This window comes from Marmota monax, unplaced genomic scaffold, assembly GCF_021218885.2.
Source record: "Marmota monax isolate L192 unplaced genomic scaffold, Marmota_monax_Labrador192_F-V1.1 WCK01_AAM20220418_F8-fsc00149, whole genome shotgun sequence".
NCBI classification, from domain to species: Eukaryota; Metazoa; Chordata; class Mammalia; order Rodentia; family Sciuridae; genus Marmota; species Marmota monax.
The window spans coordinates 2,763,890-2,782,626 of record NW_026693170.1 but is presented as its reverse complement, the minus strand read 5'-3'; the positions used below and the strand labels follow the sequence as shown (position 1 = coordinate 2,782,626).

At 38.2% G+C, this 18,737-nt stretch overlaps 1 protein-coding gene across 2 annotated transcripts; it reads left to right on the top strand.

Annotated features, from left to right (window-relative positions):
• Positions 1-903: 903 nt before the first annotated feature.
• Positions 904-18,292, top strand: LOC124100176 (zinc finger protein 226). Of its 2 annotated transcripts, none has more exons than XM_046455531.2 (5): positions 904-1,678; positions 5,365-5,424; positions 7,079-7,232; positions 8,089-8,181; positions 9,605-18,292. In XM_046455531.2, the coding sequence occupies exons 2-5, from the start codon at positions 5,410-5,412 to the stop codon at positions 11,776-11,778; spliced, it is 2,436 nt and encodes an 811-aa protein (XP_046311487.1). In that variant the 5' UTR covers positions 904-1,678; positions 5,365-5,409; the 3' UTR covers positions 11,779-18,292. The 2 variants fall into 2 exon arrangements, with proteins under 2 accessions (XP_046311487.1, XP_046311488.1); XM_046455532.2 differs by having other exon boundaries at positions 909-1,678; positions 7,079-7,205; positions 9,605-12,253.
• Positions 18,293-18,737: the final 445 nt, after the last annotated feature.

Sequence of the window (18,737 nt, the reverse complement as noted above, 5' to 3'; positions counted from 1 at the left end):
ATCAGTCCCTTCTAGAGAAGTCCTAATTCCCTTTTCCCAATACTCCTGTGGAGAAGGTCTTTGATGGTTACCAAAGGAAATGAACTCCTATTCCTTGAAAATGACCCCTTCAATAAGTCTGCTTTAGTTCATTCCAGATCTTATACAACACCATAACTGGCTAGCTTATAAAGAACAGATCTTTATTCCTCACGGTTCTGGAGGCTAGGAAGTCCAAGTTCAGGGTGCCAGGGGATTCAGGGTTTCTGAGGGTTCACTTCCGGTTCATAGGTAGTTCCTTCTAGTGATTTCTTCACGTAACTGAAAAAGCAAATGAGCTCCCTCGGGACACTTTACTGACAGTACTGATCCAATTCAGGAGGAAAAGCTCTCATGATGCAATCACTCCCAAAGGTCAGCTTCCTAATACCATTATCTGGTGGGTTTGATTTCAACACATGAATTTGGGGGTGGGGACGGTGACACAAGCATTGATATCACAGCCAATATCTATGTCTGCTTCTCAGTCTTCTATGTCTTCTAATATGTCTGCTTCTCAGTCTTCTAAGAATCTACAGTCTTCTAAGACTGACACACAACAATGAACAGACATTTGCCCAAAACCTTCTCAGGGATTTCTGGGAAGTGAAAACTAGGAGGGCAGAGTATTTGGATACTTCTGCTCCAGGGAACCGGACTTCGTCTCTCGGGAAATGTAGTCCAGGACTGAAGTACTGTGGCTGGTTTCCCGCCTAGAATCCTGGGACCTGCAGTCTAAGCTCAGAGCACCTCGCGTACTTCCGTTTCTAAGCCCTTCCTGTAAACGGGCCCTCTCCCCCGCGGAATCCTGGGAAGCGTAGTCCCGGAACTCCTGTACTCGCAGGCTCTTCCAGTGGGGGAAGGCAGTTCTGGGAGTTCTGGGCTGAGCAGTGTAGCCCAGGAGCTTTTGGTAGTCGTTGGTACTTCCGCTCCAGGAGGATGGCGTAGCAGCCATCTTTTCTCGGGCTTTAGTGGTTTTGATCTTCTTCCCTGAAACCTTTCGAATGTCTCCTGAATGTACTTGGGAACAACACTTAGCAGTCTTTCGTTTGGGGAGGACCGGCTGACAGCGGACGTTTGCGAATAGCGTTTTGCGTTCTCTAGGGCGGAGCTTCCTTGAATTGGGGGCGTACCTGGGTCGACGGAGTTTGAGGGTCTCCTGGGGGCTGGCGCCTCCTGCCCGACTCGCCCACCTGCGAGCCTGACCTGCAGCTTCAGACGGTCTCACCTCGGACCGCCTAGTTAACCCCTTTGTGCTTTTGATTGTTCTGTAAAAGGAAAATACAAGTTACACCTTCAAATGATGGAATATTTTGAGAAAAACGTGGTATACTACAAAAGATTTAAAACTGCCTGGTACATGGATTTTTCTTGATACTACTAGAAATTTTCCGAGAAGCGCATGTTTCTGGACTTCATCTGTCGGGAAATGTAGTCCAGGACTGAAGTACTGAGCGTCCTGAGGTCTGGAAGCAACTGTATTATCCCTAAACCATTGACCTTTTAAAGAAGGAGAGTGTTGCTTCTAGCTGGTCTGGAAGATGTGACTGTGACTGATTGGAGGTGGAGACACAACCCTGGTTTTTTACAGCCTGCTTTTCTTCACTATTCCTGACTTGTCCAAAAGCACTGCAGAAAAGAAGAGGCCGCAGAGCCCCACGTGAGTAAGACTTGTCATTCCACAAATGTCACATAAATCTGAGAATGTGTTACAGTTAAAGCCTAAGTTTCCAAGTTCCATTCCAAATGCTTTATACAGATGAAGCCCTTCAGAGTGCTTTGTGAAGTGGTACCGCTATTTTTCCTACTGTGAAGATGAGGAGACTGAGAAACAGGGAACGTAACCTGTTTGCCCATGGTCCATTGCTAGTAGGTGGCAGGAATAGCATTGGATCCTAAGCAAGGTGAATCCAGATCTGAGCTCATCCTGTCTTTGGTATGGTCTCTCTGGGTCATAGGACTCTGGTCACTATTGAGTGGAAATAGGCCGAGACTTGAGGGGATCTTGAGAGCAAGATGTGGATTTCATTTTATTTCAAATAATATTTGTTATAGAAATAACCTTTAATCATGGAAAACACAAATTTATAAAAAACTTTAATTACCACAACTATATCATGTAAAAATAACAAATATTAATAGTTTAGTGCCTTTTTTGTCATCATTGTGTATGTTTTTGTTTAGCAGAGGTCTTTTGGGGGGACACTAATAGTCACAGCAATGCTTTTGAGACTGGGATCCCCTAGGCATGATTGCACTCCCTTATCATCCCAGCTGCTCTGGAGGCTAAGGCAGAAAGATCACAAGCTCAAGACCAGCCTTTGAAACTTAGACCTTGTCTCAAAATAAATTTTAAAAAGACTGGTGATGTAGCTCAGTGGTAGGAAGCATGTTTTATCCCTCCTATGGAAAAAAAAAAAAGGAAGAAGAAATGAGTCTACAAATCAACAGCATTAGGATCACATAGTGAGAAATACCCAGCCTTAAGTCTCATCTAAGACCTTCCACTTTAGAATTTCTGTAGATGGAACCCAGAAATTGGGATTTCAACAAAATCCTAAGGTGATTCCTACACAGGCTCGGGAAAGGGACCTACTTGGAAACTCAGGCCTAAGGCAATTGATCTTGCCAAATGTCACAGTTGAAACTGAGCTGGCCACACAAGCATCCTACTCAGTCCAAAGATTTTGTTCAGTAAATGTTGTCAGTTATCGAGTCTTCTGAAAAATCCTGACATGAGCAGAAGGCAGCTAGCAAGTCTCGAGTTAACATGGAGAGAATTAGAAATGCGAAGATAAATTTTTCCTAGGATTTGGGGAATGGGTTCATTGCTCTTTTGTACCAGAGGATTTTTGTCTAAAGTGGCAAGACTGACCACTAGTTACTGTCAATTAATGCTAGATACTTTTTTTCTGTAGTCATTACTATTATTACTACTGTTGTTGTTACTATAACAATTTCCTGATTTCATTAGTTTTTTATTTATTTACTTATTTTGGTGTTGAGGATTGAACTCAGGGGCACTTGACTACTGAGCCACATCCCCAGCCCTATTTCATATTTTATTTAGAAACAGGGGCTCACTGAATTGCTTTGTGCCTTGCCTTGCTGGTTTGAATTCACAATCCTCCTGTCTCAGCCTCCCAAGCCATTGGTATTACAGGTGTGTGCCACCACACCTGGCTAGTTTTTATTTTCATATAAATTTTAAACTTTCAGAAAAGTTGCAAAACACTAAAAGGAAATCTCATACTCAACTGAGATTCACTAGTTGTTTGCATTTTGCCTATTTTCTCTGTTGGTAACCATGAGCCAAATAACACCAGGAACATATCTGTAACCAAAGGCATTTAATTTTATTTTAGCTTGCTGCAACAAGGGAACCCACACACTGTTGGGAATCAGGCCTGGGGTCTCTTGGTAAGAGGCAGTTAGGAGGAGCTGGTTGTAGCGTTTTGACTTGTATAAGCTGAGATGGGGAGAAGTGTAGGCAGTGAGTTTGTTCTGGATTTGATGATGTCAATAATCAGAAGTAATTTGATGGGGCTGGGGATGTGGCTCAAGCGGTAGCGCGCTCGCCTGGCATGCGTGCGGCCCGGGTTCGATCCTCAGCACCACATACAAACAAAGATGTTGTGTCCGCCGAGAACTAAAAAATAAATATTAAAAAATTCAAAAAAAAAAAAAAAAAAAAAAGAAGTAATTTGATGACCAAGTATTCTAATAATTTTTCCCTAGGAGGTGGGAGAAACCAAACAGATTAGAGTTTTCACTAGTAATGAAGTGGTCACTCATGTTAGTCAGGAGAAACAGTTATTTGGTTATTTTTTGTTACTATAGAATGTGCCTCTGTGTTGGAATGTCTTCTTTTCTTTCTTGTGCATCACTATCACTGAATGGCCTTGCCTCATTTTTGTTGGTCAGCTGGAAACATCAAGTATTGGCCCTTGCCACTACTAGCTATTAGAGCTTTTTTTTTTTTTTCTTTTCTACAGCTTTATGTATATATACGTATACATATGTGTTTGTATACTTATATATACACATTTTTTTCCCCAACTACTAAAACAAACTGGAGACAATGATTAAAATGAAATTAATTACATTGATAGCATACTGTTATCTAACTCACAATTCATAGTTAAATTCATTCAACTTTCTCAATAAAGTTGTTGTTCTCAGAGTCTTTGAGAACACTTCACCCCCAGGTCAGAGATTAGCCCAGTTTTATTGCACATTGCACATAAGTTTTTTATTGCATTGAACATAAGTTTTTGTTTCATTAGTCACTTTAATCTAGAATGATTCCTCAAACTTTTTCTTTTTTTGCTTTGGATATTTTTGTAAAGTATTGGCAAAGTATTTTGTGGAATGTCCCCACTCTTTTTAGTTTATTTGGTATTTGTTCATGATAATCAGGCTGTGTATTATCAGCAGAAGTGCCACAGAAGTGAGCAGGCTTCCTTCTCTGTGCATGATGTAAGTCAGATGTCACTCAGTGGTGGTCTCAGGTTTGTTCTTTTGGCTAAGGGCTAATACTTGATGTTTCCAGCTAAACAACAGGTTATCTTTTTCCTCAATACTTTGAGATTATGTAGCTATCTTTTTCCTCACAAACGTCAACCAACTTTTAGCACTCATCAGTGATTTTCTAGTTATTTTTTATTCTAAATGTATTAGTGTATGTGTTTTATAGAAAGGACTTTTTCTCTTCTCATTTATTTGTTACACATTATTTATAACAATATGAACTCAGATTTCTATCTTTCTCACTTAAACAGAGTGTAGATTGTCACACTTTTTATTGCAATATCTTAATTTTATCAGTTTCTTTACCTCTATGCATATGTGCTAAAAGGGTACTTCCCACTTAAAAAGGAATAGCAAAGGCTGGGGGTGTGGTTCAGGAGTAGAGCATGTACAGTGTCCTGGGATAAACCCCTGGAACCACAAAACCAAAAGGAAACATCACAGATTTCTATACTTTTTAAAGTTTTCCTAATCAATTTAAATACTGTTGTTGGTCTTCGAGTATACTTTAGTGGTAAAGTATTTGCTTAACATTCATGAAGCTTTAGGTACAATCCCCTGCACAGAATAATAATAGTAATAGTAATAGTAATAGTAATAGTAATAATAATATTGTTGTTGGGGTAGCAAATTATTAAAGACAACCAAATATTTTTTAGAAGTTTTAAGAGATTTTCACATCAAAGAGGGCAACAACATGTGAGCTCCGTGTATCTTAAAATATTTGTAGCAAGTACCTTTGCTTATTTGCAAGGAGCAACCACATGGGTTAGTTACATACTTTCTCAGTTTCTGATGATTTCTCTCTTTTTCCAGTTCTTCTTCTTAGGACTCTGCACTCCCTGGAAAGATAAATTAAAGATGAACACATTCAAGGTGAGTAGAACTTACCTTTCTCACTACTAAAAGTGCCTCTTTAAAAAGTGCTCAGAGATTGGAAGTGTTTCAAAGCAAGTCAAGTCATGAGGAGCTGCAGAATGTACCAGGTGCTTGTTTTGTCCCTTTTAAGTTTAGCTGGTTGGTATTAGTTCTTGTTTTATTTCATTTTTTACTTTACAAATAAAAGTCTATAGATTAATGGACAGGTATGCTCATAGTTATATGTTTCTGTTCATAACAGATACAATTTTACTTAATCTCATGTATTCTTTTTCTATGCTGGGAGTCAAATCCAGGGCATTGTGCATGATAGGCAAGCTCTCTGCCACTGAGTTATATCCCCAAGCCCCTAAATGCTTCATGTTTTCTATTTTTGTTGTTGTTGTTGTTTAATGTTATACAAATTTATTTTTAATTGCTTTACTAAATTTCCACCAAATTTATATACCCAGTTCTTAAACTATTCTCTATGTAAACATTTATTTTAGTTAGCACTTTCACTGTTTCAAGAACATTATAGTGAACAGTGTTCCTATATTTAGCTTTTTCTGAAAAGTCAATTTTGAAAAATACTGCAGTTTTAAAGGGATTCTTAATATACTAGGTGTTCAGAATTGAAAAGATATGTCCTACATGTGGTACCTTAGATATTTTGGGTAGATTTAAATACAGCCCAATGCATCAGATTTGACTACTGCTTCACATAGAAAAACATTGCTCAACATTTTCTTACCACAAGATTTAGATTCTGTCTTTCCCATGCCTGAGTCATACTCTGGGTATATTTCATTTACTGATCTATTTTTTTTCCTCTGTGGGTTTGGTACTAGCAATTGAACCCAGGGGCGCTTGACCACAGAGCCATATCCCTATCTCTTTTTAAATTTTTTTAGATTTTGAGACAGAGGCTGACTATGTTGCTGAAGCTAGCTTTGAATTTGGAATCCTCCTGCCTCAGTGTCTTGAGTTACTGGGACGTGTGCCTGGCTTTTAAATTTTTCTTCTTTTTTTTTTTTGTCCAAGTAATATATGACATTAATGTAAAAAGTCTAATGTAAAAAGTGGCACTAGAGAACTTGCCAGGCACTTATGCTCTATCACTGCATTTATGCCTCAGAGCAACTGTATGAGGAGGTACTGTGTTTCCTCTTCATTTTAAACATAAATAAAAGTGGCTGTGAAAAGTATTCACATGGAATACTAAAGATCTAAGGTGAAGGTATCAGGTTCTAGTAAAAGATGGAGAGACTTGACATTCCCTTTGGTTTATTTCAACCTATACACTATTTAAAGTCATCTGGCTCCGACCTCAGTGGGAAGGCAGCTGCTATCAGGCACTGTTGGAATTTAATTGATGAACAATTCTGAGGAAATTGGAAATCTTAATTAAAATGTTTACATTTACATCCATTAGATTTCTAGGGAGCTTACTTATTATAGTATAAGCACCAGGTCTCTTTTTCATAGTAGCATTTTTGGTAAGGCTGAGGAAAATCAGTGTATGGCATCAATGAGATAGAAGGAAAAGGGCTGGGAAACCTACACATGGCTCAGAGTCCAGTGAAACCTCCCACCCATTATTTTTCTCTTCTCAGTGCTATCCCTCTTCCAGTGGACACTGTAAGATTGAAGTCATGTGTGTGTGTTGTAGGAAGCTGTGACTTTCAAGGATGTTGCTGTGGCCTTTACTGAGGAGGAGCTGGGACTGCTGGATCCTGCCCAGAGGAAGCTGTACCAAGATGTGATGATGGAAAACTTCAGGAACCTGGTCTCAGTGGGTGAGGCCTCCCTCTCAAATAACTCTGGTGACCTTGGCATTTTAATGCTTTGATGCTCTTGAAATAGTTCCCAGACTTTCCTAATTCCTGTGGGCTATAGAAGCAGGATGTTTCTGATTTTTAAAGAATGATACATGGACAGTATATTACTATTCCTTGCCTATTCTTTTTCAAATTTTGCTTCTGTCCCATTATTGAATTTTAAAACCAATTTATTGAATCCTGTCAGCAATTTTTAATTAAATAAAAGAGGGTAGGAAATATTGGTGCTCCTTAGGAAGAATGGTACACATTCTAGCAAAAACTGGCTAACTGCATGAATGGTGTAAGGGTCAGTAGAAAGAAATTTAACAAAAACAGACATTAGATAAGTCATTCAGCTGGACATGGTGGTGTGTGCCTGTAATCTCAGCTACTTAGTCGCTGAGGGAGGAGGATCATGAGTTGGAGGCCAGCATCGGCAACTTAGTAAGACCCTGTCTCAAAGTTTAAAAAAGGGCTGGGAATGTAGCTCAGTGGTAAGAATGCTTGCCTACCATGAATGAGGCCCTGGGTTTAATCACTAGTATCTTCAAAAAAGAAGAAGAAAAGAAAAGGAAAGAAAAATATCATTCAGACTTTTTGTATTGTATGTTTTGTACACATATTTGGTTCATGAAATAAATTATATTTTGTGGTGCCAGGGATTGAACTCAGGGCCTTGTGCATGGAAGGCAAGCACTCTTCCAACTGAGCTATGTCCCAGCCCACATGGGTGATGTTTTTTTTTTTTAAAAAGTGTGATAAACACTATTTTCAGTGTCTTGAATATACATTTGTAACTGTTTCCAGTAAATTTTAGCTCTACCTTGTCATTTAAACTTATGACTTTGCCTGTTCATAGAGCATCAGTTCTTCAAACGAGATATATCATATGCAGAAAGAGAAGAAAAGCTTTGGATGATGAAGACAGCAACCCAAAGAGAGACAAGTTTAGGTAAGGACCAAGCAGTTTTGAATCTTTATAGTTAACTGTCCATCTCTTTTGTTCTCATCACCCCTGTTGCTGTCACCTGGTACAACTTGCAAACTCTTTCCTGGATTATTGCAGCAACCTTGGTACTGACTGCTCTCTCCCTTTCTTCCCCTTCTACAGTCTATTCTCTGACATGGCACTCAGAGTGATCCTTTGTAGCCTTAAGTTAGAGTGTGAGATATTCCTCTGCTCAGAATTCTCTTGTGGCTTATTTTACTTAGAGTAAATCCACATTTTATGGGTGTTCAGATTTATACACCTTTAGAAGACATTTAACATAGTGACACCATTATTGCTTGTGATGATTCTCTGATCATTTCTAGTCTGTTCTAAACATTTATCACTAGCTATTAAATTTTTTGCACATTTCATTAATGGTCTGAATTTATCAGTTTGGAAAACATTTTTGTCAAAGGCAAATATCTCTGCATCTAAAATTTTCTGTACTTTGCTTTCAAAGAGTCAGCATTCTTCTTGCCTCTGAATCTTGACTCTTGCTTGAGAAAGTAGAAACATGTTAGAAAGATTGTATAAAGGCCTTAGAAAAATTCTGGGCATGTGGCTTAGTGGTAGAGTTCTTGCCTGGCAAGTCTAAGACTCTGAGTTCAATTCCCAGCACTGCAAAAAAAGAGGAAGGGAAAAAGGAAGAAAGGAAGTAAGGAAATCTTTAGAATGCTCTAGTACACAAATCTTCATGCTTTTCTTTCACCCCAAGTGATTCTTACCATCTTTTATTTTGTCCTCAGCATTAACACACTTGGTGTACCCCTGCTTCATGTACAGCTTTGTGCCTTCTCAGCAAAACTGCACTTTCCATTCTTTTTGGATTTTGTATACTTTACTTTAAAAACAAAAACAAAACAAAACAAAAACCCCTTGCATCTGATCTAGCTCAAACTTGGATTTGGAATTATGAGAATCCCAGAAGTCAAATTGTGATTTATCTGTGCATCCATTGCTTGAACACCTACTAAATGCCAGTACTATTCTGGGCAGTAGTTATAAAACTCTGAGCTCCATTTTGTCCTTATTGGTACTGTGTTGTAATAGGAATGACTTGAAATTTTAATGAAAAGATTTAGTATGTCAGTAATTGTGTTCTTAAATGAGTTTCAGTAATGCTTAGTAGTTGGGAGCTTAATGGACCATCTCTTGGTTTCTGCCAGTAAACCAAAAGCCTTCATGTATGGTGAAAAACTGGACCAGGGATGTGATTCAGTGGTTAAGTGCCCCTGGGTTCAAAAAAAAAAAAAAAAAGGAATGTCATATATGGTGAAAAACTGTGCTAAACCATCCTGAGTTTTGTTAATGTCTCTTACTGTTCCTAAGTGAATCTTCAAGTAAAGCTTTTACTTGTTTGTGTCTCTGAATTCTGTTTTTATAGGAGAGAACAATCAAAGTGAGTTAAGGACTGTTCAAGACAGAGAATCCCATGAAAAACTTTCCTGCTGGCAAATCTGGCAACAAATTGCAAATGACTTAACCAGGTGTCATGGCACCATAATAAATAATACTCAGGTCCACAAACAGTGTTATTCCCCCTGCCAGGTTGGGACAGGACTACCTGTTCAAATTTCTGAAGATGAAAATTTTAAACAGAATCATAAAGCTGATGGTCCTAGCCATACTGAAGACTCAGAGTTTCCAACTTTGAGAATCCAGGATTCTTGGAGGAAAACTTCCATGATTGAATCACAGAATTATCAGGGTAGATATCAACAGATTTCCATGAAAAATAAACTCTGTCAGTACAAACAGAGTATTGACCCCATCAGTTGGATTTCACATCACCATGATGATCTTAAAGTAGACAAAAGTGAAAAATCGTATGGCCTCAATGAATATGGAAAAGAGAGCCTAAAGATTTTGACACTTTGTAAGCATAGAATGACTCCCCCAGAACAGAAGCCTTACAAGTGTAATGTGTATAAAAAAGGCTTCAGTGATTTCTCCAGCTTTGATCCTCAGCAGCAATACTCAGGAGAGGAGTCTCAGACATGTACTGAATGTGGAAAAGGTTTCCATGACAGCTCAGTTCTTTGTGTTCATCTGAGAGTTTGCATGGAAGGAAAACATAAGTGTAATGAGTGTGGTAAGGAATTCAGCCAGAGCTCACATCTGCAAACCCATCAAAAAGTCCACACAAGAGTAAAACCATACAAATGTGAGCATTGTGGGAAAGCTTTTAGTCGTAGATCAGCACTTAACGTTCATTGTAAAGTCCACACTGGAGAGAAACCTTATAATTGTGAGGAGTGTGGGAGGGCCTTCAGTCAGGCCTCTCATCTTCAAGATCATCAAAGACTCCACACTGGGGAGAAACCATTCAAATGTGATGCTTGTGGTAAGAGTTTTAGTCGGAATTCACATCTTCAGTCCCATCAGAGAGTACATACAGGAGAGAAACCATACAAATGTGAGGAATGTGGGAAGGGCTTTATTTGTAGCTCAAATCTTTATATTCATCAGAGGGTCCACACAGGAGAAAAACCCTATAAGTGTGAGGTATGTGATAAAGGTTTTAGTCGGCCTTCAAGTCTGCAGGCCCATCAGGGAGTACACACTGGAGAAAAATCATACATATGTACTGTGTGTGGTAAAGGCTTTACTCTAAGTTCAAACCTTCAGGCTCATCTGAGAGTCCACACTGGAGAGAAACCATACAAATGTGAGGAGTGTGGGAAGAGCTTCAGGAGGAACTCCCACTATCAAGTTCATCTAGTGGTCCACACAGGGGAGAAGCCCTATAAATGTGAGGTGTGTGGGAAGGGCTTCAGTCAGAGTTCCTATCTTCAAATCCATCAGAAGGCCCACAGCATAGAGAAACCTTATAAGTGTGAAGAGTGTGGGCAGGGGTTCAATCAGAGTTCACGACTTCAGATTCACCAGCTGGTCCACACTGGTGAGAAACCATACAAATGTGAGGAGTGTGGAAAGGGATTCAGTCGAAGAGCAGATCTTAAAATTCATTGTAGAATCCACACAGGAGAAAAACCATATAATTGTGAGGAATGTGGGAAGGTCTTTAGGCAGGCCTCAAATCTTTTGGCCCATCAGAGAGTCCATAGTGGAGAAAAACCATTTAAATGTGAAGAGTGTGGGAAGAGCTTTGGTCGGAGCTCACACCTTCAAGCCCATCAGAAGGTCCATACTGGAGACAAGCCATACATATGTGAGGAGTGTGGGAAGGGCTTCAAGTGGAGCTTGAATCTGGACATGCATCAGAGGGTCCACACAGGAGAAAAACCATATAAGTGTGGGGAGTGTGGGAAGCACTTCAGTCAGGCCTCAAGTCTTCAGCTCCACCAGAGTGTCCACACTGGAGAGAAACCATACAAGTGTGATGTGTGTGGTAAAGTCTTCAGTCGGGCTTCACAGCTCCAGTCTCATCAGAGAGTTCACACAGGGGAGAAACCTTACAAGTGTGAGATATGTGGTAAGAGCTTCAGCTGGAGATCAAATCTTACAATTCATCACAGAATTCATGTCAGTGATAAGTCCTTTAAAAGAGATAGTAAGAATAAAGAATCCACACGGGAAGAAAGTTCTATAAAATGATGTTTTTTGGAAGACTCAAGTGTCATGTGAATCCTTCAGTTCCCCCCAAAAAGAAATTTGTTTAATTGAATTCAGTGTTTCAGCCTTAGCTCTTCATGTCCCAGTGGTTCAGAGCACATGAAGGAACTCTCATCATTGGTATACTAAAGGTTTCAGTCAGAACCTTGAACTTTCCCAAGTGCTACTCAGAAGAGAGACCTTAGGATGAGTTTTATCAGGGATTTTGCAAATAGTATTATCATTGACATGCCAAAGTTAGTGTCTGCTGGAACGATAATTTATTTCATAAATGGAGAGACTGCTGAATCTGCATAATCTTAGCATTGCTGAGTACTTCATTGGTACTATATTTAATAAATGGGGAAAATGTGTAACTGAAAATTGCATTGGAATTACATACAGAATATTGCAAATTTGTAATCAGAATTCTGAGATGTGAAAGTAACCATAATAAAAGTAAGAGAGACAGTTGAAAGGTAGAAAAACACTCAGTACTTCAAACTACAATGTTTATTTGGTATTAGCCCCATTATGATTATCACCTGTCCTCTGCCAGACTTTCTTAAGAAGCTGTGTCCTATCTTATTGGACTTTGCCTAGTGTTCTTTTGTTTTATACAGTATATTCAGTTATTTTTGTGACAATATAGAATGAAAATGAATCTTGTTCATCTTGGAATGGTAGGACTCTATCCTACTATTGATATTTTTTTTAAATATGTTTTTGGTCATAGAGGGACACACAATAATTATTTATTTTATTATTAATTTATTTTTTATGTGGTGCTGAGGATCAAACCAGTGCCTCACACATGCCTGGCAAGTGCTCTGCCACTGAGCTACAGTCCTAACCCCAACTATTGGTTATTTTCAACACCATTAAGACAGAGGTTTGTCAGAAGTTACTCCTGACAGATGTTTTTCATAGTATTGTTGGAATTGATCATTTTCTTATTTTCTACATTTTCATCTGTTCTAATGGCTTTAATAAGTTTAATCAAACATGTTGCTTCTTGGGGCATTGATGACTCAATTTTTCCTAGCAGTGGAAATGAAGGAGGAGCAACTTGGAAAAAGAATTGGTCAGGATGCAGAATGTGCATCCTTTGGTAGAACAGAAACTTACTACTAGGAGATTCAAATGAGTAGGAAGCACATCATTGAGGTTGCTGACTCTCTAAACATGGAAGTAAGCATTCACCAATATGAATTAATTTTTTAATTTAAAATTATACGTAAATTGTACATATTGGTGGTATGCTGTATGATGCTTCAATTAGTAATTTAAATAATTGTTTAAACTTATCTGCAATAACATCATTTAAAATGATGGCCAAGACTTATGACAATACAAGAATAAATTTAATGTAGTGTAGGGAGAGCACCTTAAACTGGTGTGTGTCCATGTGCACATCCAGTCATGTGTGACAGGTTATTTACCTTACATAATAAACAGCAAGGAGAATCTTCAGGGATTTTTCCACATTTAGCTTTTGCATTTTAAAATTTTCAGTGAGAATTTTTGTAATGAAATACTGTAAGTTCACAGTAACACTGGTAGTAAAACTATATCAAATAAAATTTGAAATATTACTAAGAATATGTTAATGCCTTAGGGTTAATGAAACATAGCATATAAGATCAAAATTAAGAAATAAACTCTGGAAATCAGTTATTTTTTAAAAATGGTATACTTGTTCAAACATACGTTAGTGAGTGTGAATATCTATTTTCAGTTAATACACTTGAATCTCCTTGGGCATAAATCCATGCAGAGAGGTGTTTTTCCAGTAGTAGAAATTCATGCATCCTTGTTCTTGTGAGACTTGCCGGATAAATACAGAGTCCAGGGCACTACCTTGTCCTTTTTGGTGCTTGATCTGATTGGGGAAGTAGCTGAATTTTTCCAGACAGTGTGTGCCAAAGAGAATCTTGAGCTGTGGGGAAAAGGAATAGTATGCAGGCTGTTTACAAAGTAACAGGGTGAGGCAGATCCTGAAGATGGAGAGTGGAAATATTTAAGTTCTGGAGGTGTACGTAGAGAGGACAGCCTGACTCAGTGGAGCCTAGTGATGGGACCAAGCAGCTATGCAGGGTTGAAGAGCAGTTTTTAGGCAATTCAGTTATCTTGGCTTTGGGGCGCTCTTCAGCAAAGGGTACATGTCATGAGAAAAGCTAAGTATGGAAAGACTATGCTACCTCAAGTCGTGCCACATATCACAAATCCTGAGTCTTTGATGTTTTGTATGTTCTTAGTAGGTATATCAGGATAGCTTACCAACTCTCAAGGTGATTTGTAGTTTAACAGGTTCAACTAGAGGTTGGCACATTACCTCCTTTTGTACAGATCCAGTCCAGAGCATTTGAAGCTATGTTGGAATATGGCAGTGCCTAATTTATTTGTTGTCTATGCTGCTTTCTTGCTATGGAGATAGTTTAGTTGTTGTGGCACACTATAGCCACAAAACCTAAAGTATTTACATTCTGACCTTTTATAGAAGAACTTTGTTGACCACTGTGTTAAACCAAAATGATTGGTCTTTCATAACTGAAAAGATCACATGTAGTTCAGGGTTTAGACCTGGTTCAGTCAGGATTCCCAAATGATTTCCTTTTGGTTCTTATATCTGCCTTTCTGATTTACTTTATTTCTTAGGTTGGTGCAAAGATGGCAGTGGCAGCTGGGGACTACCTGCTTCTTCACAGCTGATGGGAGACAGCTGCATTTTTCATTTGTAGTGTTTGGTAGTTCACTCTTTACTCCCAATGTACATAGTATTCTGACCTTGACTCCCATCTATGGTCAGGATTAAACTTCTAGCTGTGTGTCTAGCTCCCTTGGCCTTTGTGGGCTATTGAGTTTCAACTCCCACTTGGCCTTCATGGCCTTGAGTTTTGGACCTCTGGAAGGTTTTTCTATTTTTGAGTTTTGACTACATACAAATATTTTAGGGAACTTTATATAGTATCAGCATATCTTTGTTGTTGAGAATAGAGGTACCAATAAGAAATTCAGTCAGTGGTTGAATGGCAACACATTGAATTCACAAACAGGCCTAAGGTCACAAGACATCAATTTTAAGTAGAAAATCCTGAAAAACTGGAATGGGAACATACAGCAGTAGGGCTGAGGGCTTTCACTTCCACACTTATCTAAGACCCTCCTTTGCCATTAGTAGGAGCTCCATCCTCCCCACTCTATGGACTGAAGAACCTATAATAACCTTTCCCAAGATAATTGGTCTTGCAAGGAGCTATAGATCTTTAAGACTTGCCTCCTTTACCTCTAGTATTTTTAGACCTATAATAAGTTCTCACAGGCAATGAGGAAAGGAGTCTTCAGGTAAAAAGTATGACTATGGGGGCTGGGGTTATGGCTCAGTCTTAGAGTACTTGCCTAGGATGAGTGAGGCTCTGGGTTTGATCCTCAGCACCACAAACAAACAACAACAAATAAATAAGATAAAAATGAAATTCTTTTTAAAAAAGTATAACTATGACACTATATTAGGCCAGCCAAAATAATGATTTTTAGATTTTGTATCAATAGAAACCTTAGAAAAATATATGGTTGCAGGGCATGGTGGCACATGCCTATAATCCCAGCTACTTAGGAGGCTGAAGCAGGAGGATCCCAAGTTTGAGACCAGTGTCAGAAATTAGCAAGACCCTGTCTCAAAAATTAAAAAGGTCTGGGGATATAGTTGAATAGTAGAGTGCCCCTAGGTTCAGTCCCCCGTACTGCAAACCTGTGTGTGTGTGTGTGTGTGTGTGTGTGTAAAGAGAGAGGGAGGGAGAGTGTGTGTGTTTTGTACTTTAGGACATAGAAGTCAGTGGAAAGAATACAGTGATAGATTTGTTGGTGTGGATACACTGAACAGTGATTGCAGACCCACTATGTTAGCTTGAGCACCTGAGGATGTCTTCAACAGTTTGTTGAAAAGAGAAGTTGGCTAACCCTTAAGTTAAAACACTAGAACTTTGTAAGTATGTCATAGAACAGTTTCTCGACGTTGGCACAATCAACATTTTAGACTGGATAGCTCTGTTTTGGGGGGATTTTCTGCATCATAGGATGTTTACCAGCATCATTGACCACTAGCCACTAAATGCCCATGCATGCATGTCAGTTGTAATAGACAAAAATGTCTAGACACCTACTCAGGTGTTCCCAGAGGGCAAAAATCACTCCCAACTGAGAACACTGTTGTAGATGGTATACAAAGACATAGGAATGCTGACATGCTGGAAGAGATTTGACATAGAAAACCTGCTCACCCAACCCTGTATGGGCCTAGGAGTGTGGTGTCCAGAGGACACTCTTTACAAAAGGTATGAGAAATTCCCTGGGGAGGGGATCATTGGCATCTCAGAGAGCTCTGTAGCGACTCTTCTTATGGACCAGGAATAAAAGTGGGGAATTTTGACATACAAATGGAAACTTGATGATGTGAGGATAATGGGATCCTGGAATGTCCAGAGTCAAGTAGGGGTACCTCATTGGCAGAGACAAAGTAATTGTGTTTATCATAATGATCAGAAAAGCAAAGGATCATCAGAATGGGTTAATAGGAAGAGATTTCTGCATTCACTCATTGACTGTGGCATCCCTTTGGCTACAGTAGATTAGAAATCTTGATTTGGTTAATTGGAAAAGCTCTAGATCTGGTAAATCAACTTAAGAGAGAATTGTGTCCCTTCATCTAAATTCTGTAATGTGAGTTACCACTTCCAGAGTACCTTGAATGAACGGCAGATCAGGTCCTCTTGAGGAAGTACCCTTGATATGCTACCCAAACTGAACTGTTTTATACTACTATAAATCATTCTAGCTTTCCCCAAAAGTGACTTGCAGCCATAGTTTGTGTGTATATATATTAGGTACATGGAAACAAATCAGAATTCAGAGTTACTACTGGAAACTACAGCTAAATTGACATTAACTTTTAGAACCCCAAAATGTCATTGTGGTTTTCCAGTTAGTAGAGAGATTAGAGACAACAAAAAAGTTAACGGATGTTTTTGCTCAGGTCCGAATGAATCCGTGAACCAATCCTATGATTATTTCCCAAACTCCAGAATGCAGAGTTGGAATAGAAATACTCAACAACTTGCAGAATCCTTGTATTGATTCCCTGACACATGGATGAGGGCTATTCTGGTAAGAAAGGGTAAAAAAATGCCTTGTATGTACCAAAATAGTAAAAGAAAATGAAAATGACGTTCAGAGGGATCAGTGGCATCAGCAGTATCTTGAAAGTTTCAGGGTTCATGATTTTTGTCACACCCTCATTTATTCACTCTGACTTATGCAGAGGATAAGTGAGTCTCAGAGAATGACAGGAAATTATTTTATTTGTTTTTATTTTATTTATGTATTATACTTAGTTGCATATGACAGCAGAATGCATTTCAACTCATCAAACACAAATGTAGTACAACATTTCAATTCTCTGGTTGTACACAAGGCAATTATTTTAAATTTAACCTAGAGTTGATACCAGTTGCAACTCCAGGATGTGGTGGTATTGCTGGAGCAAATCAACATGTGTGCTGGCACTGACATAGCTTTAAACTGATATGTGCTTTCTTCATTACACCTAATAGTAAATATTCAAAATCTAGTTTTATCTGATAAGGACATCAATGCACTCTTATAGTCCCAGCTTAAGGTAACATCAGCTTTCTAATATTTTCACATTTATCCAAGGTTTGGTAAACTGTGGTCCACAGACCTAATTTGGCTGCCAGTTGTTTTTGTAAATAAAATTTCATTAAAACATAGCCATGACCACTTTTTACATGGATGTTTTTGTACTAAAATGGCAAAGTTGTGAATCTAAAAAGCCTAAAACTTTTACTATCTGGCTCTTTCTATAATTTCTGATTTCTACTCTAGTTTGTAGAAATATTAGTTGTCTCTCCATTTCCCAGGACATCATACCAACCCAATATGATGAAAAAATTATGTGTTACATACACACACACACACACACACACACTCTGCAGATTGTACTTTGTAGGCAGGAAGAAGTAATCACAAAAGACATCTTGGTTAGACATATGCATAACTGTATACTAGAAATAACAAAATATTATTAAAATGGAATAAATTGCCTATATTCAGAAATTTACAAGGATTGTTTCAAAAATGTGAATATAGAAGGGATTAATAGATGGGAAAGAGAAATTAGAAGATTCTAGGCATGGAAACCATATTTAATAAAAGAAAAAAAGTGTTTTTGGATAAGAGAGTCTATGTGATTAATAAGAGGGTTTAAGTAAGTGATAAAGAAGGTCTGTATATTCCCTGACACATGGAATGAGGGCTATTCTGGTAAGAAATGGTAAAAAAATGCCTTGTAAGTTCTGGCTATATATGTTTTTTGATCAAGTAATTTTGAAGGAATTAAGGATTATACAATGGTGGTTAAACAACAACTGTTAGTTTGCAATATTGTAATATATTATTTCTTAAAGAGCTAAACTTGATTAATATAAAAACATCAATGTAATTGTGGTGCTATTACTCTTCTTTGTATATTAATATGTTCATATTTTCCAGGCATATGTCTTTAAGATTGAAGCTTTAAAAGAGAATTATATCAAGCTGGTGTTCTCCAAATAGTTGCATGGTAATTTTAGGCTTATAAGAATAAGATAGTGGAGATTTATTTATATCATTTAATGTTCTATAACTAGACCTATTATCAATAAGATTAATATAAAGTTCTATACACTGGGATACAATTTAAATGTAATATCATATTTTGTTAGCCAATATTCAAGTGACTTCAAGCAACAATATATGTAAATTTTCAAAATTATATTTAAGAAGCAAAGATCAGCTTCAATATTATAACACTTTACCTAAGATTTATAAAGAGCCCTGCCTTACCTGAGATAAGGCTCTGCCTCCCATCTTATTACATGTCAGAATGACTGACTACACAGTCAGCC